Here is a 21,523-nt window from a genome sequence, read left to right as displayed (position 1 = left end):
GACAAGAGAAACTGCTGTGGGCTGCATTCCTATTCTCTTCTCTTGTCAGCGGCAGCGTTCCATTCCCTTTGAAAACCGCTTACACTTTGCTTGACTCCTTTTTTAAGCAGATATATTTGGTACAAATATGTCCAAAGATATGGCAAATGTATTAGTACAAGCATACATCTATAATCTATATTAATATAATAATTATATATAGTAAATTGAATTACTTAATATATATTAAAAAAATACATAAAACAATATTTAAAAACCATTAAATGGCAAAAGAAAACATACTAAAAGCAAAATCAACAAACTTTACAAGGCCACTTACTGTATATATTGACAAAACTAAACAATTACAAAATAATTACATGAACTGTTTCAAAATGTTTGTTATATTTCAATCTTTTAAAACGTTTAACAAATAACACAATTCACACACAGAATGACACAAATCTCCTTTTTTCTGCCCCCTTCCTCCTCAACTCCTCCATCCACTGGTCAAGTGACATATTTACAGTTTGGGGACAGTATATATATATCCATAATATTGGCCATTTTCTTTATTTCGGGGCTGGTGGCACTGACTGCATTTGTTTCTATATGTTGTCCAATTGTAAGGCCCACGGGCAGGTGGTGGGGCGGGAAGGGGGCCAGCAGGAGCAATGGATTTGGCTGCAGGTAGTTGTCGGGGCAAAAACACAGGTGGGCCAATAGCAGGGCTGGGGCCTGGGACAACAGGCATAGGGGCAGAGCTAGGTGGAGATGCCTGCCGAGGGAATAACTGCCTCTGAGCTGGAAATCTTGGGCAGAAAGCCTCTGGCTTGGGTATCATATATGCCACGGCGAATATGGTTTTAAAAGTAAGCACTCATTCACAGCCACCTAGGAACAAATGCATTTCAGAAAATATAATTCTTGTAAGAACGCATGGAGTCGGATTCGATCTCTCCACAGCAAAAGTCCTAAAACTTGAAGTCTCCGCTCATCACCTTGAGCCACGCCCACTTAACGTACCGGTGTCGGTCACATATTGATACATTATGTCATCATTCAGGTTACGTTCTGATCTGGGTTCACCTAAATCGGTTACCCTCGGCTCATCTCGGGAAATACCCGAATTAATCAAGATTGTTTTCTCACGATGACAAATATACTTTTAAACTGCAACGATCTAACTCAAGACAATACCGTCAAAACACACGAAATAATTGCTAATGTAACAGAGTTATATATGATTCCACTTGTCATTGAATAACAACCGATTCAAAGACGTTTTATTGACATTTTATGGTATTGTGATTGGTCAGTGGGCGGCTCCCCCGTACATATATGCACTGGTACGTGACTGGGCCGTGCTAGTTCACGAGGAGCGCGCCCGTGGTATGTTGGATTGCACCCAGTCATATGCACATTTTGATCATTTCTTTTAATATGATTTAATTCACTTGCCTTGATGCATACATGCTACAGTAGAAAGTAGCGATGTAGTTATGCGCGCTGGAAGGGTTATTGTGTGTGATTTACGGGAAGCATTTAGGTAACGCTAGTTAGCTTAGCCTGCTAGTTAGCATAGCATGCTAGATTGCTAATTTAATATTTTTTTATCTGTTATAGGATGACTGGGCGTGTGTGTGCTGTGTCCTCCGTGGCTGACCAGGCAAGTTTATTTTTCTATTTACCAGGTACATCTTGTATTTGCTGCATTTCTCTATTCTCAATTTAAATGTAACGTATGGTGATCTGAGCGCGGCTAGTTCACCAGGGGCGTGCCCGTGGATGACTCGGCGTGTGTGTGCTGTGTCCTCCGTGGCAGACCAGGACCGTTTATTTTTCTATTTACCAGCAATAAATCAGACCAGATGCGAGCTGATGTGTGGAGACCTTCAATTAAACAACAAACACAGCGCAGAGTCCACATCGGCAGCGGTCCTCCGTGGTAAGTGGTAACGATTAAAGTAAAACTATAAATAATGAATACACTTTATTTAACGAATTGATTAAGGTGAAAAAGCGCTCTGGAGTGGGGGTCTGATGATGAATTAATGCTGGCTCTGGTGGATCATACCAGAGTTTAAGGTCAGAGTGCAGCCGCTGGTGCTTCCACAAAGCTGCTGGAATCCACTTTTGGTCTTGAAGAGGAACGGTCTTCACTAGTTTCGCAGGGAGCCAGCCAGATGCTGAACCATCAGCAGCCTCCACATTTGCGGCCAACGGAAGGGAGTCAGGAGCAGGACGGGCCGAGGGACCAGACTTGATGGAGCGGCGTGGGCGGGTGCTGAGATCGCAGGGGTGAGATGAGCAGAGGAGGTACCAGAGGAGGTGGTAGCTGACATTTCCTAATTTGTAAATTAAAAAAGGTAAATATTATATGATTATAAGCTGCTCATGACGTATTCTTGTTTCAAGTTTAATAAAAATATTGGAGTGAAGACAAGAAGTTAATTGAAGTGTTTCTCACTACTCTAGTAGCGGCTGATGGAACCGAGGAAGTGGAGGCGATTGAAGACACAGGAGAGGGAGGAAGAGACAGAGGGGAAACAGTCTGACCATAGCTCCTGAGACTGTGGCCAGGTGACGGGGTCCTCCTCCCTGTGGCGCATGAAACAGTGCGGACAACAAATTACTACTTGTGGGCGAAGAGAATGAGAGCACAGTTAACAACACTATAAATACAACAATGTTATTACCAAAAATAGTTATTACAGTAATTAAAACTAGATCATTTCAACATTTCCTTAACAAATGAAAATGCAAAAAACCAAGGAGAGGATGCAGCACATCTGGCAAATCCAGAGGAGGCCCGTTAAGTGCATCCAGGGTGAACCAGGTGTTCTCCTGTATTCTCAGACTGGCACCACCACCAAGGAGCGCATTGTCCTGCCAAACTACAGGTGTGCTAGAGGGTCCACATCGCTCCAGTCCATCCGCTTGCATCTCAACAGGTTCATTCCAGGTTAGTATGAAAAAAATATTATTATTATCTTGTAAACAGTGACAAAAATTATTTCTCATACTGCCTCTATCTTAAGGAACGAGTGCCAACAGCCTCAATTTCCAGCTGTACCTCCTGGAAGGCCTTAAGAGATGGAACCAGGTCTGCCATGCCGCATCTCAGGCAGTCAAGCCTCCTGCTTTGCTGAGCTACTCAGGGGACCTTGTTCACTGTGTCAACACCCACAGTGTCAAGGTGCTTGGAAGGAAGCTTGTCCCTCTTTTCAGCCACCGGCCGTTTACACTGGTGAGTTTGAGCTTTTCATAGTGATGAGGTTTATTTTTCATATGCATAAAAAAGAATAAACTTTTTAGTGCATCGTCTGAAAGACAATTTTCCTATTTCTATTCTCTTGTCTGTCTCAGGGGAGCTAATATGTATCGATTACCTGTACCGCCAGACAGGGCAGGCCCTGCAGGATGTACATCCTGACTCTGAGGAGACTGAGCAGATGCTGGAGGATGTAGGCACTGAAGAGCTGGACGTTGAGAGCATTGAGGATGCTGGTTTGAGCCTCAGCTTGGACCCCACCATAGAGTCTTAAGAGATGGAACCAGGACCGTCACGCCGCATCTCTGGCAGTCAAGCCTCCTTGCTTTGCTGAGCTACTCAGGGGATCTTGTTCAATGTGTCATAAACTGGTGGTTGACGGGTGGATGAGGGCCTTGCTCCTCCCTCACTGGACGAAGACGGGTGAGTGAGGGTGGATGAGGGCCTTGCTCCTGCCTCAGTGGATGAGGACGGGAGAGTGAGGGTGGGTGAGGGCCTTGAAGCTGCTTCAGTGGATGAGGACGGGAGAGTGAGGGTGGATGAGAGCCTTGCTGCTGCCTCAGTGGACAAAGACGGGTGGGTTAGGGTGGATGAGAGCCTTGCTGCTGCCTCAGTGGATGAGGACGGGAGGGTGAGGGTGGGTGAGGGTCCTGCGGCTGCCTCAGTGGACGAAGAGGGGGGGTGAGGGCCCTGAAGCTGCTTCAGTGGATGAGGACGGGTTGGTGAGGGTGGATGAGAGCCTTGATGCTGCCTCAGTGGATGAGGATGGGAGGGTGAGGGTGGATGAGAGCCTTGCTGCTGCCTCAGTGGACAAAGACGAGTGGGTTAGGGTGGATGAGAGCCTTGCTGCTGCCTCAGTGGATGAGGACGGGAGGGTGAGGATGGGTGAGGGCCTTGGTCAAAGCCAAGGCACACGGCAGGACAAACATAAACATCATCAGTATTGAACAGCAATACTATTAAACATAAAAAAACTGTTGATAAATGTTTGCTTACAAGGTTTGGCTCTTGATGCGGGAACACAGCTTTTTAACAGTACTGCTCAAGCATTAGGGAGCGGAGAGAGGAAGTGGCAGCGAGCTGGGTGGGAGAAGAGACCTGGGAGGTGGCAGCGGACGTTTTCGCAGCATATTGCTCTTCCTTCATAGCAATGGCAAATCTGCCAGAAGGAAAGAGCACAATGTACTCCCTCAAACACCCCTTCCATCTGGATTAAAAAAGGAAATTATTAGATGAGATGGAAAAAATACATTCAGTAGCACATTCTTAAGGCAGTTGTGTATCACTCCAAGGATGAAGCAAAACAATGTTCGCCCGAACAGGGACTTGAACCCTGGACCCTCAGATTAAAAGTCTGATGCTCTACCGACTGAGCTATCCGGGCTCTGGAGCTTAATAGTATGATGATACATCAAGAATTTACAATGTGGTTATGTGTATGTAATGTTTTTTTTTTCCAGGGGGTGGCGCCACGATCCACGAGTTTGCACGGAAGAACCGACTCTGGAACTGACAGCGAAGTGCATTCGCTGTAACAAGAAGCGGTTAGTCAAGTAACGTCGTTCGCATATTGGAGGTACCACAATTCGCAGCTGTAATATAAGTACAACCCCATTTGGAAAACATTACAAACTGCAATTCAATGAGGTCACACTTTTTGCTCGCTGGTGGAATGAGCTGACAGCCGCATATCGGAGCAGGTACGTCCCACTCTATCTTCAGTAATACGGGACACTTGCGGGCTCTTCTCGTCCGAGAGCACTCGTGTCCTTTTTACATGCGCCACAAACTGCAAACCTCCAAAATCACCGTAAAAGACCCTCACCTCGGTAAAACAGAAGAAATGAACAACCCTCGCGAAGTAAGAATTTAATGCTAGACTGCTGTAACCACAACTTTTAGCAAAAGTGGAGAAAAAAAAAAGTTGATCAGGCCCCAGCGAGATTTGAACTCGCGACCCCTGGTTTACAAGACCAGTGCTCTAACCCCTGAGCTATGGAGCCATTGGTGCGCATATAATGACGTCACCTCATAATAAACAGTAGTTTAAGCGCGACACGGATTTTTTTTATTTTTTTTATTGTTGATAAAAATATGATGTTATTATTTTCCTCCTTTATTTCAAACAGTTGTGCAGTGGTTACACCGTAGAGGGAACGGCGTGCGAGTCTGTATAGAAATTAAATCATTTTTGAGATTCCACATTCATCCACGAGGTGGCAGCATCAACCCATCTTCAAGAGATGTGCAAGTACCAAGAAGAGACTAGCTGTGTTGATTTCCCAAAAAGTTTAGGGTTCATTTAAGTTTGATTTTATAGCATCAAAATAAGAGAAGGACTTTACTTAGTACCGTGATAGTAGTTCCATTGTAAAAGTATATCGTATATATATGTCAAACCGAGACACAAGACGTAGAAGTCGGTGGTGTTGCACAGTGCTTGAATCAGCAGGGGCGGGGGGGCCCCCTGGCATGAAGTGTTTTGGGAGCCCGTCTTTCTATTGGTCGACGGGCCCTCGGTTACCATGGGGGTTTCTGGGCGTGGTGAGGGAAAGGGGGTCGTGAGGGCTGCTGTCCCTCCGTGTCTCCCCACCCTGTAGCCACACACTACAGGTTTTCCCCCATACTACAGGGTGAGGATGGACGCCAAGGGATAGCACTGGGATAAACATGGCGGAGTTTACTTCAAGTCATCGTTTACCTGCGTAATGTCATTTTAGAGGGAATCCAGTCCCTCTCTGTTTGGACTTTTTTATTTTTTTATTTTTTTGAAAAAAGAAATAAGTTATCTCGTTATGTTCCTGCTCCCGGTGTAGCGGGGAGGGAGAGAAAGAGCCATGGTGGAGTCGAACGGGTAGATTTAATTCATGAAGAGGACACTGTGACGGTCCTGGATTTTGGCTCCAAGAGTCTCGGACGAGGAGAGGGGACCCGGACGTTCTCACCAAACAGGTGAGTGCTCGGAACCCTTCTCTGTTCAAAAGGTGTAATCGCGTGGTTTTGAGTAGTGAGACGTGCAGACCCGTTCGCAGGGGACCGCCTGCGGTGGTAACGCCACTGACAATTGACACTGTGGTGAAAATATAGTGCACAAGTGGTAAAACAAATCGTGGTCATATTTAAGCATTGCCTCGGGTATAAAATGCACATCGGACAGTTTATGTGTAACACAAGCCGCCAGTGTTGTGTTCACTGTTCCCGGGACACGGACCAGTTGAACCTGTTCCTGCTCTTGATCTCGCTCTCCGCCGGGCCTGGGGAGTCGTCGGCACTGAGGTTGCGCCGTCGGGAAGCAACTACTTTCCTCAACATTTTCGGGTCCTGAGGCTTGGTTGCGATGAAAACACACTCGTGGAGGTAGCTGTTGCTATCCTGCACCCCGCCTGTGCCGCCCGTGTTCGGGATTGAATACGCCGGTAGAGCTCCGCAAGAAAGGAACCACCGGAGAGTTGGTGTTTAAACGTATCTCTTCTTTTCTTTTCTTTTTTTTCTTCCCCGGCACCGCGGAGACCTTCTCCCACCGTGGTCCGGAACACAACAGGCCGTCTTCGGGGAAACAACGACCCGCCGGAGAAGCCAAAACAAGGACTCGCTGTGTTTTTTTTAAGGGCCGCTTTATTTATTTAAATTTTTTTTTTTTTTTAATTAAATTTCCCAATTACGGTGTCACAACGACGACAAGACGAGCAGAGCCCCTCCGTCTCGCTTCTCCCCCTCGGCCATGCGAGGAGCCCGGGTGTCCGCGGAAGAATGCGCCGCCGTCTCCCGGCGTTAGCTCCGCCGCGGCTCCATGTAAGACACCGAACCTGGCTTTTGTCTTTAGCTGCGGGGCGCAGTCGGCCTGTATTTGTATCTTATAAAAAAATTTTAAAAAATCACGAGGCTTCGAGACAGTCACACTAAAATACATGTCTGCAAATAAATACGACTCTTGTTGTGTACAAGCGCCACCTCGTTGCCCCCGCCCCCCCTCAGCCCTCCGCGGTACTCCTTAGCTAACAACGAGCCGCCTCTCCCGCTGTGTCACCTCTCGCCTCTTCTCTCCCTCCTCCAGGGCCAACAGTAACAACATGCTCCTGGCCTCCGCCGTGGTGGTGTGGGAATGGCTCAACGAGCACGGCCGGTGGCGGCCCTACGGCCCCGCCGTCTCCCACCAGATAGAGGCGGCCGTACGGAGCGGCGACCCCCGCGGAGGGAGCGTGGTCCTCGGCCAGGTGGACAGCCGACTCTCGCCGTACATCATAGACCTCCAGTCCATGCACCAGTTCCGACAGGACACCGGTAAGACGGGGGGCGAGGGGATGGGGGCGGGGGGGGGGGCTCTGTGCACTCTCTCCGAGGATGTCACGGCTGGGCTTTTCATTTAGGATGCAGGGCCATCAAACTTCTATGGCACTGTGGAAGAATGGAGTGGTATCATGGCGTCTTGTTGTATTGTACATCACTGTACAGTGTGTTTCTTCAGTGTGCATGTCGATCATGGCCTCTTTAAAGCCTTCATGCCTTAAAACATTGCTGACCTGAAACTAGAACCTCTGTGCAGCTGTACCTGCTAATGCTTGGACCTCTCCTACAAAACATTAGATCATTCCTTTGAGCACAGCACGTTGCATTAAAGGGGCTCAGCTCACACGCGCCAACATGCAGACCGAGTCGACCATGTCTGGGTATTTTCAGGTTTCATCCACGCTTATATGTTTTTTTCCCACTCAACACCAAAACAAGCGTTTTAGCTCCGGTATCAGAAGTAATCCCCGTCCGTATTTACACACCGTATATTCATGTACACTAGGTGTGTACGTGCCGGAGTAAGCAGGAAGCAGATTGTCTACTCTGCAGTTGGTTGCTTAGTTACATAAAATGCCACAAACAAAAATAAACGATGGTGAAAAGTAAGACGAGGGGGTTTCTTTTCGTAGGCAGACAACAAGGTGGAACCAGTACTGACGGCAAGTTTCACCGCAAGTGGTCGAGTCGTGATCGGCTGCAGACCAATCAGGAAGTGAATGCGAATGGCTGCATCATCATTTCCAAATGTCTCCATTTCTTTGTCCGCTCAAACTACAATGCAGTCCCTGGAGTTTGCAAACTAAAACGGGCCGAGCTGTGTTTTCAAACTTTTCTGTTTTTAGTTGCTGGAACACTCCAGAGTAGTGTGGATGGCCGGCGTAGTAGTACGGATGTAGCCTCAGTGTACCTACATTGTTTGATAAGTCTCGTCAACTCATATACAGCGTACAGACATATATAGCTGGGGAAAGCTGTGTTGAGTTTTGACAAATCTATAGAATGATGAAATCAATGAAACCGTAAAACCTGGTTTCGAGTTTTCTGTGCTAAATTAGTGGCAGGGATTGTATAAGCTACTGGCAGGTGCTTTTGTCAACAAACAGTGGCTGGCATTGGCTGATATGTTAAAGGCCTGATCATCAATTGTCTTCACCAATTAAACTTGAGCTAAGTCATTGCACACGTTGGCCTCAACAGTCGCCATCACCGATGTAAACAAAGCCATAAGAAAAACGATAATAACTCTGCTGTTTTAATGAGTCAGCGTCTAGTTTATGAGTGACAGTGTGGTGCGTTGAGATCCAGCAGCATGATGATCTGGGGCAGCTGCAAATGACCACTGCACCAGTGTGCAACACTTAGCAGCATTCTTTAGCCCTTTTCCGCGAGCTCTACACACACACACACACACACACACACACACACACACACACACACACACACACACACACACACACACACACAGCTGCTGCACACACGTCACATGGAGTATAGAAACAGAGACCTTGGTGCTGTGGAAAGAATATTCCACGCCTAATGAGCAGAGAGTTCACTGCCTCTGTCACTCCCTTCTCCCCCCCCTTCCCTGCCCCGGGTCTCTCGTCGTTTCGCCACTGTTCTCTCTCTCTCTCTTGTAGAAGTGTTTAGTTTCGTCAATAGTCAAAAGTCCCAAGGGTCACTCAGTTTCGGCTTCGATAAGAGAGATGGAAAGATATTAGCGTGTGTGTTGTGGGGGGTATTTTGCCGAAGGAGTGAGATAATTGGGGAGTCGTCTGTATTCCATCCCTCTCCCTTCCCGTCTTTCACTCCCCCGCCATTGTTGGATTTTGTTGAACAGATGTGAGTTTCTCCATTGTGGCTGTGACACACACACACACACACACACACAAGGTAAAAGTCTGAGGGTTCTGAGAAGCAGAACAGACGTCGGAGGGAGAGAAAGGGGGGTTTGGGGGCTGTGGTTTTGTCAAGTTCATAAAGTTGGGAAATGAAGGGAAGACAAGAAAGGGTGAAGTTAAAGATAAGATAAAGTTATGTGCTATTGGCTATTTCCTCTTGAGATCCAGTTTAAGGGAACTCTATTTCAATCCCTTTTTGTTTGTTTGTCTCAAAGCCTTGTTTTTATGCCGCACTTTCTCTGGTCCATCTGATCGTTCTCCCACTATCTCTTTCAGATAGTGGGAGATTTCCTCTCCGTCTCGCTCTGAAGCTGAAAATTGACTCTGAATCCGAAACTCAGGGGACAGGACTCTTTCAGGGAGAGACAAAGTAGAGACAAAGACAGAGAGAGGGAGAGGGCGGCACGTCAGAGTTGGAGGTGATGGGGCAAGTGCAAAGCGTGGAGAGGGCAATGGGACATTAAACAGTGAGGACAAAATTTTACAGCTGGCAGATGAAATAAGAAAAGATGAGAGATTCATAGGGGCATGAGGCGATTACGGAGAAATCTTGTTTCTCTATTTGTTGTTGTTGTGATTTCCCTACTCGGGGAACCCGGGTCCTCAGCGCCAGCACAGCTCTTTAGGTGTCAACGAATGTTGTTTACAAACTGCACTCATGGTGTTGTGTGGTGCGGTCCGCACCATTTTCTTCTGTTTTCGATTTACTGGCTGAGCCGAAAACCCTGGATATTTTTTTATGCGCACACACAGCTAGCGGACCGCGAGGAAATGTTAGCTGATTAAATCGAGATGCAGAAAGCAGCTGAGGTCAGGTGGAAGAAAAAAATGTTTATACTCTAAATAAAAAAAAGAATTTCACATTGTTCTGTGAAAAGAGTGACACATTTTTCCATTCCGCTGTCGGGGTAATTCCATGAGAAGTTTCTAAAATTGTCACGAATAAAATATGAATAGCTATTATTATCTTTCAATATGTACTCAACATTCCAGGTTCTCATTTTTAGCATTGACCAAACACAATACACGTATTAAAAGAAAGACCACAATCTGACATTAGATCACCGTCCTCTTCCTCACTGCTTTAGAGCGTCAGTCGTACACAAGGTTCTTTACATTTGCAGTTGAAACTAAAATGTACTGTTGAACAAAAGATTGAGTCGCTTAAGAATGTTTGATTAACTGACTGGATCCAATCCACAGAAGATCCTGTATTCATAACACAGTAACTGAGTGGGGTTGAGATTAAACCTGAGTTGTTTACGGATGGAAGATTGAAAAATCACATGAATTCGGGAGGTTGGCCTTGACTAAGAAATTCATTCCACATTGTTGGCGAATGTCTAACCCTCTTGGAGTTGACTAAATTCAAACCACTTGGACTTCATCTCCCGAGAGAAGGGTTTGATCTTTGAAGCGAAACAAGCTTACGTAAATGCATTTTTTTGACATGCCGGTAAAAATGAGAGAAACATAGTTATTGTTTCATTAAAGACCGACTCGTCATCGGTTTCTTTGAAGGGCATTGTCCAAAGTCTGAAGGCATCTTTTTTTTTCCTGCTCCAGCAGCATGTTGCTCTTCTTGGTCCAGCTGGTCCTGCTGAAGGAGACACATTCCCAGACCCCCACAATGCCTCGGGGCATCGGGGTCATCATAGAGGGGGGCAGGGTTTGGATGGGGGGGACTCCTTAGAGACCAAGGGGAGGGAGGGAGGGAGGGAGGGAGTGAGGGAGGGGCTGGATTGTGGTGACGAGAGGGGGAGCGTAGTGCAGCCAAACACAAACCCTCACTGCGTTTACATTCATGACAAAACCAGGTTACTGGGACAGACCGGTTTATGACAATAAAACACAGGGCGGGTGTACATGCACTTGCAGTATAACGGATACTGTAAAACCATGACAGTGTTTAAGATGCTTCCTTATGTTCAAGGCTTACAGTTCCTTTTGGTCTGCGAACACTAGTTAGACGCCAGGCTCTAGTAGAAGAATCCAGACAGTGCAAAAGTCAACTGTCTACACATGGCCCATACAAAATCTATGGGCTGATATGATTGTCAGTTTCAAGCTTAGTTTGACTTGGGATGGATTTATTCAAATACAAATGGTGTATACAAATGCACCATGGCTAATGGTGTTTAATTTATCCAATGTCAAATTGCAGATCTCAGTGTTTCAGGAAGATGTGGGGCTGTCAGCTTCTTATTTTGTTTCATTTTGGTGGTCTATACATATGACTACAAATGAACGGATGAATTGGGACAGTTGGTAAATAATATTTGACAAACTAATCATGTCAATATCAGTCTTGTCGCAGCCAAGATGGGTCAAAGCCTGACCCTCCTATGGTTGTTGGTGGACACCACTGCTGCCACATTACATTGTTTAAAAAAAAACTCTTTTGTGCTCCGGTTCAGACGTTTGGGGTCCACGTCTGTCCATCTTTGGTTTGATAGGAAGTAATAACAATGTAAATATTTTTCTTGCACTTAACGTAACAAATCGCCAACTGCTCCTTGTATGTGGGGAGGAGCTAAGACAGTCAAAAGTCCCAAGTGTCCCCCTAAGGCTGGTAATGCTGGGGCCCGGTTCGGACCCGCACTGAAATGTGTCCAGAGCCGTTAATATATGTTTGATCAGTTCCAGCATCCATTCTTTGGTTGCATACCTCCTGATTTGAAATATTAACTATTTGGATAAACTGAATGGGTTTTTTTTGTGCACCATTTAGGGGCAGCCGAACAAGCAGGAAACATGTCTGATACACTATCGCATTATTAAGTTGTTGTAGCTTACGTTTTAGCAAACAATTACCTCTTCAAACATTTGGCAGATGTGGAACAACATTAGCAACATTATTATGTATTGAGTTGTGTTTCTAGCCGCCTAACAACACTTACCCCCCTGGGGAAATATCCAATAACGGACTAATAAATAGAGAGTATTGTAATACTTTTTAGTGCGTGGGTTTATATTTAAGGGTGACCTTTTTTACACTACACATTTGACTCATAAAAGTAAAAAAATATTGCAGCTTGACATTTTGTTAAGCCTTGGATATGATTATGAAACATTTAATAACATTTCTACAAATCCCATTTTATTTAATGACAAAAGTAAAGTATTGAAAAGAAGTTAACGCACAGTGCCCATGGATTTGTAAGCTGACAGCATAAATTTTCACATGGCTCTTTTTTTTCTTCTCTCAGCTGACCCCGTGGAACTCGAGTACGTTGTCCCTTTTTTTGTTTGTCTTGAAGCCTTGGAAATTTTTATGTCGCACTTCCTCTGGTCCATCTTATCTATCTCCCACTATGTCTTTTTCTCTCTGTCTCACTCTGAAGCTGAAGTTGACTCTGAACCCAAAACTCTGGGGACAGGACTCTTTCAAGGTGAGACAAAGGCGGTGAGAGAGCTGGAGCAAGTAGGCGGCGCGACAGAGTTGGAGGTGATGGGGTAAAGATGGAGAGATGGAATAAGAAGAACTGAGAAGTTATAATCAAGATGCAGAAAGACACTGAGGTCGGGAGGAAGAAAAATGTTTTACTCTTAAATGAAAACATGTTTTTGCATTGTTCTTAGAAAACAATGGCACATTTTTCCATCCCTCTGTCGGGCAGTGGCACGAGAAGTTTAGAAAATCGCCATAAAAATGTATGAATTACTGTTATTATCTATCAACACGCGTTCAACAAATGAGTTGAAATCTCGCCGTTCCTTGAGTGGTGGAACTAACTTAGCTACGAGTTAGCAAACTGGGTCCTGGTTTCTCTGTGGAAACATCATAAATCACCAGGAAACAGTGGGAAGGAAACCCAGAGGAAGAGAAGATGAAATAGACGAAGGGGTCACACCGCAGCCTTTTCTCTCTGAGCTGTTGTTGTGAAACTCTGCGTGTCGAGTTACTGTTACCGGGAGGGCCTCTGGGGGGACATTACTCACTGCCTGCTCCACAACACACACTTGCAGCAGACGTACGGCATATGAAAGCATCTTACTGTAGTGATGAGCGAAGATTCCGTCGGAGTTTCCTAGCATGGCTTTCTTGACTTTAAACGCGTCAAATCGAAACCTAAAATGTACCTCCTATATCGAATAAAAATCAGTGAATATTTCCTCACGTTTTGCCAACTGTTGGTTCTGTGTTCTGGAGGGAGCTTTTCAAAGTAAAACCGCACAACCCCCAATGACTTGGGACTTATAAACTAGGCTCTTATTGTTCAAAAGAATTGGGGGTTTGTGGGCTTTTGAGCAATGATTGTAATTTTGACCATTCCGTTTGTTTTTCAGTGTCTAAATGTGACTTACAATGTTTCTATCTCGCTGTTTGGTTCATGATTTCTAAAGGATGTTGCCAGGTAGCTAAATGGTGTACGTACCCATTGGGGCTTTAACTTTTTATTAGAAATTCAAATTCTCATTGAGCTGTTCTGGAGCTGGTTCATGTTTCCTATAGACACGTGAGTCAACGGGACTCCCCACACACTGATCGATTTTGAAGGCCAGATTTGATTGTTAATGATCATGACAGAGATTTTTTTTTTTTCATTTTAACAACTTGGTCCTGACAGTTCCATGTAAAATCCAGTTTGAGGGTTTTGCTTTCATATAGGGGAGAAATGAAAGAGAGGGAAGTAAGTTGAGACTATAATGTGCATATATATACTGATGTGAAGAAGAGAAGAGAAAGTGACAGCAGGAGGCTAAGACACCAAGATGAATGAAGAAAAAGAGGGAAACGAGTGTGTGAGAGACGTCTTGTCTTGCTCAGTCCAGGTCAGATTGACCTTTGAGATAATCTGCGAGCTCTTCCCCTGTTTTCCTGTGTCCCTCTCTTCCTCCTCACTCCCATCTTACCTTTTGAGAAACGGTGGTACTGACATTTAATTCAACTTCCTCTGGACCACTCTGTCTTTGATTCCCTCTTCTCTGTTTCAGTCTCTGTGCCCCGTTCTTCTGTTATAGTTTCATAACAAATTTGTCTTATGACCTTTTCAGATGATTGTCTCCAGCCATCTGAAACGTAACTAGATTAGGTTGCAAAGGCAAGAGGTCACAATGTGTTGTTGATTTTAGGAGAGTCGGATGGTGTGTCCCCATGTGTGTGTGTTTGTGTTGCTCATGTTTTTGGGGACCTACAGTACATCTGTTTATACACTATGAGGACCTTTTTTCACTCTAAGGTGAGATGATGCCACGTTTGAAGGTTAGGGAAAGGTTAGGTCATGGTTAGTTGTAAGAGCAGTAAAAGTGTGTTAAGTGCCTCTCTACACTGTCATCATCTTTATAACTGTGATAACAGCTCCACTAAACGCTGTCCTGGTTGTCACTTCTTCTTTGTTTCTCTCTTTTGATCTCATTAGCTTCCACAAAGAGACAAAGTCCTCCTGCGGTTCCCTCAAAAACTTACAACAAATCAAACAATCAATAATTATTAGTCGTTAAAATCCTGTAACAAGCCAAAATGCAAACATGTAAAGTAAACATTTCTCTACTCATGATACAACAAACTCGACCTACAATGAAACAAATAAACAACAGCATTTGAACATTGAACAACCTCTTTCAGCTGAGCGTGAAACCGGTTCAGTGGAAGCCATTTCAGTGTTTTTCTGTTTCATTCATTTTATTTACATATTTAAATGTGGCACTGCAGTAACCGCGAGCCCCCAGGGATATTTACACATTAAAACAGCTAATTAAAAACTCAGTCAGGAAACAGCCCATGGACATCTATTGATTTTTATCTCAGAGTTAGTGGGAGATAACTCATTTGGTCGAGTGGTGGTGAGAAAGAATTTTTCTTGCTCCGACAAGTTGGGCTGGGTGGAAGGAGCGAGGTCTGTAGGCTACAAAGATCTCACATGCAGACAAGGCTGGTTCATGCTTTCTAACCACATGATGAAACACAGTCATGGGTAAAGCTGGGCATACACACTGTGCGATGTCAGTAATGTTGTTAAAGTCCAACTCGCACTGTTCGAGTAGATCGTCTGCGATGGGACGCCAAAGCTCATGATTCAGATTTATGTGCTCACACTCTCAAGCCACGAGCACCGGTCTGGCCATTGTCAGAGAAGAAGTTCGTTGGTTTTCACAACGCTAACAAGGGGGAAATGTGCTCCGTTACCTTATGTGCCATTCTGTGTGAAAAAGAGCTGTAACAGTTAATCAATTAATCGATTAGCAATCAACTACTGAATTAATTGACAACTATTTTGATAATCGGTTCAAGTAGTTTTTATGAAAAAAAAATGTTTAAATTCTCTGATTCACGCTTATTAAATGTGAATGTGTTCTGGTTTCTTTGCACCTCTGTGACATTAAACTAAATGTATTTGTTGTGTGAACAAAACAAAACATCATCTTGGGGTTTGGGAAGCAAGATTGACATTTGTCACCATTTTATGGCCCAAACAACCAATAGATTAATCAAGAACATAACCGACAGATTCATCAATAATGAAAATAATCATTGCTATCAGCCCTAGTGTGAAAAAAAGAGGTGCTGACATTTCTAGGGCTGCAACTAATGATTATTTTCATAAAAGGTGAATCTGTTGATTATTTTCTCCATTAATCGATAAGTTGTTTGGTCCATAAAATGTCTTAAAATGGTGAAAAATACAGATTGTGTTAACCAAACCCTGAGATGGTGTTTGGTTTTGTCCACACACCAAAGATATTTAGTTTAAGAAGCTGAAATCAGATAATTTTTTCCATGAAGACTACTTGAACCGATTAATCTGTTATCAAATTAGCTGGCGATTCATTTAGTAATCGATTACTAATCGATTAACTGTTGCAAGTACTAGTATGCCGGCTGTGAGGAGGGAACATCAAACAGGCAGGTATGCTGTCGCAACAGCTCGACCAGCATCTTTTCTGTCCATATGGCGCATCGTGTTGCCATGTCCTGGTTTCACTTTCACTGTGTTTTGCTATTTTGCCGTAGGCATAGTTAGAGAGGAAAAAGGCGCTGAGTTTGGGGAATTGACTCGTGACTATGTTTCATCTTTGCGAGATCTTGAAGACGGCCGACTAAAATTTCTAACAGGTATCAAATTAATCTGACCATCCAACAGCCATAAATTTGATCCGTATCTAGAATGAGTCAGAGCTCAAATCAAACGGAGGTTGCCAGGCTTAATGCTGAAATGTAATACTCTGCGGAGAGAATGTCTAGAATTGTCAGAACAAAGAGGAGGAGGAAGCGCAGGCTTGTCCCAGATGCTTAATCTTCCCACAGAGTCACTGATCTCGGTCTTGATTTCACGAGAGACGCAGGACCCGAGCCTTAAGTGTGCTCGCCTGCTGGTCAGTTCGCAGCCGTGCGTGCGTGCGTGCGTGCGTGCGTGTGTGTGTGTGGGCAGGCAGGGGCGCGCGCATGTGCGTGCATGTGCGTGCAGGGAGGGGTCAGTGGTATAGCGAACAATAAAGACCAGATGGCCCGTCCCTCTCTCCACCTGCCCCGGGCCTCTTTGTCCTCTCTCATACACTTCACACACTTAAATTTCCCCTGACTGCTCCCTGCATTTCCCATGTTTTCTCTTAGACTTTAGCTCTTCACCAGACCATGGCTACAATTCCACAGGTTGCACAATTCCTTTAGTTCAAGTGTGTATTTTCTTGGTTACATTAAAGAACGTGTCAGGATTTTCTTAAGGTGGATTAAAGGTACACCATGGTTTCATTTTTTTTAAACCGTGCACTCATTCACAAACACTGAGTCGGACCAGGGCACAGAACCACACCTAAGACGGGTTGCATTTGAGTTCAACTGTCATGTGAAAGCAGCAGCAGACCATGTGAGAGAGAAAACATAGAATAGGTGTGGTGTATGAGACTATCATCTATCTGTCTGTGTACAACACACAGACAGATAGATGTATGCTGTGTGTAACACAGACACACTATTACTATTGGAGCCTCCAAAACCTGTGTTTATCTAATGAGTGTTGGTTTGTGGACACACCCAAGCATGACTACATTCTCACACACACACACACACACACACACACACACACACACACACACGTCTCTATTACTTACTAAAAGAAAGGGAGAACAGAGGATGACAGGCGAGAAGATTCCTAAGGTTATAAAGTTGCAGCCCACATATCAAAATCGATGAACTGTATTTAACTCTATGGATGCATCTATTCAACATTGAATTCTGTTTTCTCAATATCTCAATTCATGCTATCTCGTTGTCCGACATCGTTCACCAATGCAACGAATCTCTTTCTGTGGTTTAGATCGGCATCATCAGAAAACCTCACTGCATTCGTTCCTCAACGCTTTCATTTTGATTCAAGGTGTCAGGAGGCGAATGATTGCTTTGGCTCTAAAAACCGAGTTGGCGGACCGATGAGCGATCACATTGTAGCATGCAGATACCAGAAACATCTTGCAATACCCCATTTTAGCCAAGTTACTAGTATCAGTACTTGATAATAACTGCATTGTAACAAGAACCACATTTCCTCAGTTGTGTCCTGGGTATGTGCAGCACTCTCCTTTCACCTCCTGCAGGTATAGCGAGCACACCAACTGTTTTAAGCTTTCATGGTGACGAGAAGCATCCATGCTAGTACAACTCTCAGTAAGAACGCTCGCTGCTTATTGGCCGCTCCCAGCTCTTCAGAAGAGCTTGAGCTTTATCCAAATGTATTTGTCCTTGTAGTCCAGTTTAGCATGTTTCCTGCTGTAATGACGCTCAGGACTTGTCTTTGTCATCACTAAAGAGTGTGTCCCCGCAAACTAGACACGCTGGAAAGCACGACATTCTGTATCTAAGCGTCAGTCATATGTGCGGGATAGAGACGTGCAACTGTAGCCGGGCAAAGTGAATTTAATATTAATTCAGTAGTACTTCTACCAATAATAATACATTAATGGGAAAATACTACTCTTTAAATATTCCTTTTACTTGATGAATATCAATTGCTTTTAATATTTGTGCCAAGTGTGCGCTGGGCTGGCAGCCTCAGCGTTGACAGTCGTTCTGTGGATTCAATATCAAGGCCTGATCATACACATAAAACACATTCTCACTCTCTCACACACACACACACACACACACACGGTGTTGATGCTGTGATAAGACACAAAAGCAGGTTGTCCGCTTTTATGACGAGACATTGGCCTGATACAGTGAGTCCTATACAGAGAGCAGCGAAAGCTTCAACTGCACACAAAATCAACAGATGCTATTTTTCATTTTGGGACGCACATCTCACTTTTTCCCCATTATGGCCTCTTCCTGCATTTATACATACACAAAGAGCATATCCCCCCTCTGAGATCAATAAAGCTGAGCATTATTCATTTTTATTATTAGCATAATGGAGAGGGTTATGAAAGAGCATCCATGAGGTTTTGTCCTCTCGGATCGGACATCTTTAGTACATGGTTGTTTGTCACCACAGCAAGTCCACGAGGTTGACTAGTTCTCTGAAGACACAGTCACAGTGAAGTCAAAAAGAATATACAACATCATAGCAGCTTTTTATTAATATTAAGTACCAAAAAACGAGGGGGGTCTCTCTTAAACATTAGATCCTTTCTGCATGTCTGTTTATTGTTTGCTCTGTTGTCTCTACATGTTCGGATCTTATTTTTAGATATTACAAATAAACGATGTGACACTGGGGACATGTCTTTGAAGTTTTTACCGCTTTCCATCTTCTTGATTTTTGGCTTACTTCCAGCAAAAGCCCCTTGCTTTTAATCATAGATTCTCTGTTTGACATGATTCTTACACTGGTGGTAAAAGAGGTTAATGGTGTTTGAGTGTGTTGTGGGGATCGGTGCGGGCGCATCACTTGCAAAGCACGGTTTTGTGGTTCAACGTCAGACTTTTCATACCCCAAACCACGTCTGCACGACAGAAGTGGCCCCTCGGTTGGACAAACGGCCCCTCGTTTTGTCTCGGCCGGTCGCGTACCTTCAGAATTACCGCGTTGTCTATCACATTAACTCTCTTTGTTCGGTTTCTCGCCTGCTTCCAATCACCATGTGGAAGGACACAACACAGCAGTGTCCAAGTGAGGACAAATATAGTCATAACATATTTCTTATCTCACAGCCCTACTGTACAACTATTTACACAATAAACAATACAGCGAATCATATCTCAGTTTTAATTATTTAACCTCTACCCGTCTATCTCGACAGCCACCAAACAAATGCAGCCCCCATCCATTGAACCCCGTCCGTTTGATGTCTGTGTGCCCATGCCCCTCTGCCAATATCAACTCTTTGTACTAGTTTCTCACACACACACACACACACACACACACACACACACACACACGCACACCTTCCTCTCCTTGTCCTGGCACTGACTGAATAGCCCATTACCCCTGGAGACAGAGGTGGTTTCTGGTTGGTTGGATTAGGGACCCTCCTCCCCTCCCTCTGTCCCACAGGGAGACAGAGAGACACTGTTGTGTTCTGGTTGTTGTGTTTGTTTGTAATTATTCATTCAGTCATGCTCAGATTGTTTGTCAGAGCCTTTGTCAGTGATATATTAGACCGGAAGTGAAAACACAAGTACATGACTGTTTAACTCACCACTCTGCCGGGCTCAGGACCACGAGGACGCACATCAGCTGGTTCCACGTGAAACGTCTTGACAAATATGTTTAAGTTCACTTTTTGTTTACTTTTCACGTCCAGAATCCTCTCACCGAATCCCTAAAGGAGTTTTGCAAACCCATTTGCAAACCCCAAGTCATTGCAGGATCCTGTGGGTGCAGAACAGGAACAACTCCTAATTCCACTTGTGCAGTTGCAGCAGCTCCACAGCACAAATTCTCCTTCCGAATGAGGTTTCAGCGTTTTGGCTATTAGCTCACTCAGTCACCGCAAAACATGACCGTTGAACACGGTCCCTGTCAGAATGTGGTCTCGTGAAAGCTGCTCGTTGGCCAACAAACTCCGCAGAAGACCGTCGGCTCGATCCACGATCACTTCATCCGCACAACTCATCCAGTGTAGCTGCATGTTTTAATCTGTGGTGACGTTGACTTTGATCTTCTCTTTGCTTGTCAGTCGCCATGGTGTGATTGATAAAATGTCATTGCTGCGTGTGTTTTGTTTTATTCACCCTGACCATGAGCTGACAGGTCTCCGTGAAGGGTGTGTTACTCTACAATTGTATATCATTAAAGTATAAAATAAACAGAGACACAAACACAGAGCAAAAAGCGGAGTAGAGAGACTGCATTGTACAGAGAAAGACATGAAAAGTGATATTTTCAACGGTTTTATCTCCCTGTACACAACAGCTCGCTGGTTGAGATTATTCATGTTAAAGGTTGTTTCGTAATACATATGATTGAATTTGTGCTCATTCAAGGATAATGGGTTCTATTTTAACAATGTAAGCTTGTGGTCTAAGCTCATTGAGCAAATGGATTTATTTTTTTTGGGGGGGGGGGGGTTGTGTCAAAATCCACTTTTGATAGTTTTAAAGGTGGAAAAAAAGGGTGCACTTAGTCTCTTCATCAACAATTGTTTGTGTGGTTTGTGCGTGACATGCAATAAACTGTATGATAGGGAGCAGTGTGATAAAGAGCTGAATGCCTTTAAAACAGCCAAAAATCTAATTTTGTCCCTTATCCAAAAGGGGGGAATAAGTAACAGCAGCAACAAAAATTGTATTGGTTAAATATGTTTGTTTTTTTTTCTTTGTTAATAGCTCAAAATTTCACAACAAGTTAATCCCTAAACGTCATCATTCCTCTTCCATTGATTTCAGGAACCATCCGCCCGGTGCGAAGAAGCTTTTATGACCCCGCCTCGGCCCCAGGTCAGGGCTGGCAGTGGGAGTGGGAAAACGATGCAGGCACATGGACGCCCTACGACATGGAGGTGGCCATTGCCGTCGAGAGTGCCCACAGCCGCCAGCAGCCCTGCCTCGACCTGACGCCGATCGGCTTCTGTTACCTCATTGATTATCAGAACATGACGCAGGTTGGTTTCATTTCTTAATCAACGTGAGACGTCCTCCCTACCCGCGGTTCTTTTACCAAACAGATGATGTTTAGCATTTAATGCCAGAACGTTAAAACGT

At 44.5% G+C, this 21,523-nt stretch overlaps 1 protein-coding gene, 1 long non-coding RNA gene and 2 other non-coding genes across 10 annotated transcripts in view; 1 reads left to right on the top strand and 3 right to left on the bottom strand.

Annotated features, from left to right (window-relative positions):
- Positions 1-365: 365 nt before the first annotated feature.
- LOC118311973 lies at positions 366-21,234 on the bottom strand. 6 transcript variants are annotated; one of them, XR_004794120.2, is made up of 5 exons: positions 20,020-21,234; positions 4,250-4,460; positions 2,751-4,146; positions 2,450-2,580; positions 366-2,327 (listed from the first exon to the last, which is right to left on the bottom strand). It is a non-coding gene; the product is annotated as an uncharacterized LOC118311973 (long non-coding RNA). The 6 variants fall into 6 exon arrangements; XR_004794119.2 differs by having other exon boundaries at positions 3,372-4,146; positions 20,020-21,220; XR_004794123.2 differs by having other exon boundaries at positions 2,450-4,106.
- Positions 4,565-4,637, bottom strand: trnak-uuu. Its single transcript has one exon. It is a non-coding gene; the product is annotated as a tRNA-Lys (tRNA).
- trnat-ugu lies at positions 5,184-5,256 on the bottom strand. Its single transcript has one exon. It is a non-coding gene; the product is annotated as a tRNA-Thr (tRNA).
- Positions 5,945-21,523, top strand: part of LOC118311971 (E3 ubiquitin-protein ligase DTX4) — a 30,666-nt gene continuing 15,087 nt past the window's right edge. Inside the window, exons 1-3 of one of the 2 annotated variants that reach the window (XM_035636157.2) lie at positions 5,945-6,205; positions 7,308-7,534; positions 21,209-21,423. In XM_035636157.2, the coding sequence (XP_035492050.1) occupies positions 7,324-7,534; positions 21,209-21,423 (426 nt within the window). In that variant the 5' untranslated portion in view covers positions 5,945-6,205; positions 7,308-7,323. Of the gene's footprint in view, positions 6,206-6,283; positions 7,046-7,307; positions 7,535-21,208; positions 21,424-21,523 lie in introns of those variants that run through there. The other variant, XM_035636155.2, reaches the window with a different exon arrangement.

This window comes from Scophthalmus maximus, chromosome 8 (assembly GCF_022379125.1).
Source record: "Scophthalmus maximus strain ysfricsl-2021 chromosome 8, ASM2237912v1, whole genome shotgun sequence".
Taxonomy (NCBI): domain Eukaryota; kingdom Metazoa; phylum Chordata; class Actinopteri; order Pleuronectiformes; family Scophthalmidae; genus Scophthalmus; species Scophthalmus maximus.
The sequence above is the reverse complement of the archived record's forward strand: the minus strand, read 5'-3'. Positions and strand labels throughout refer to the sequence as shown.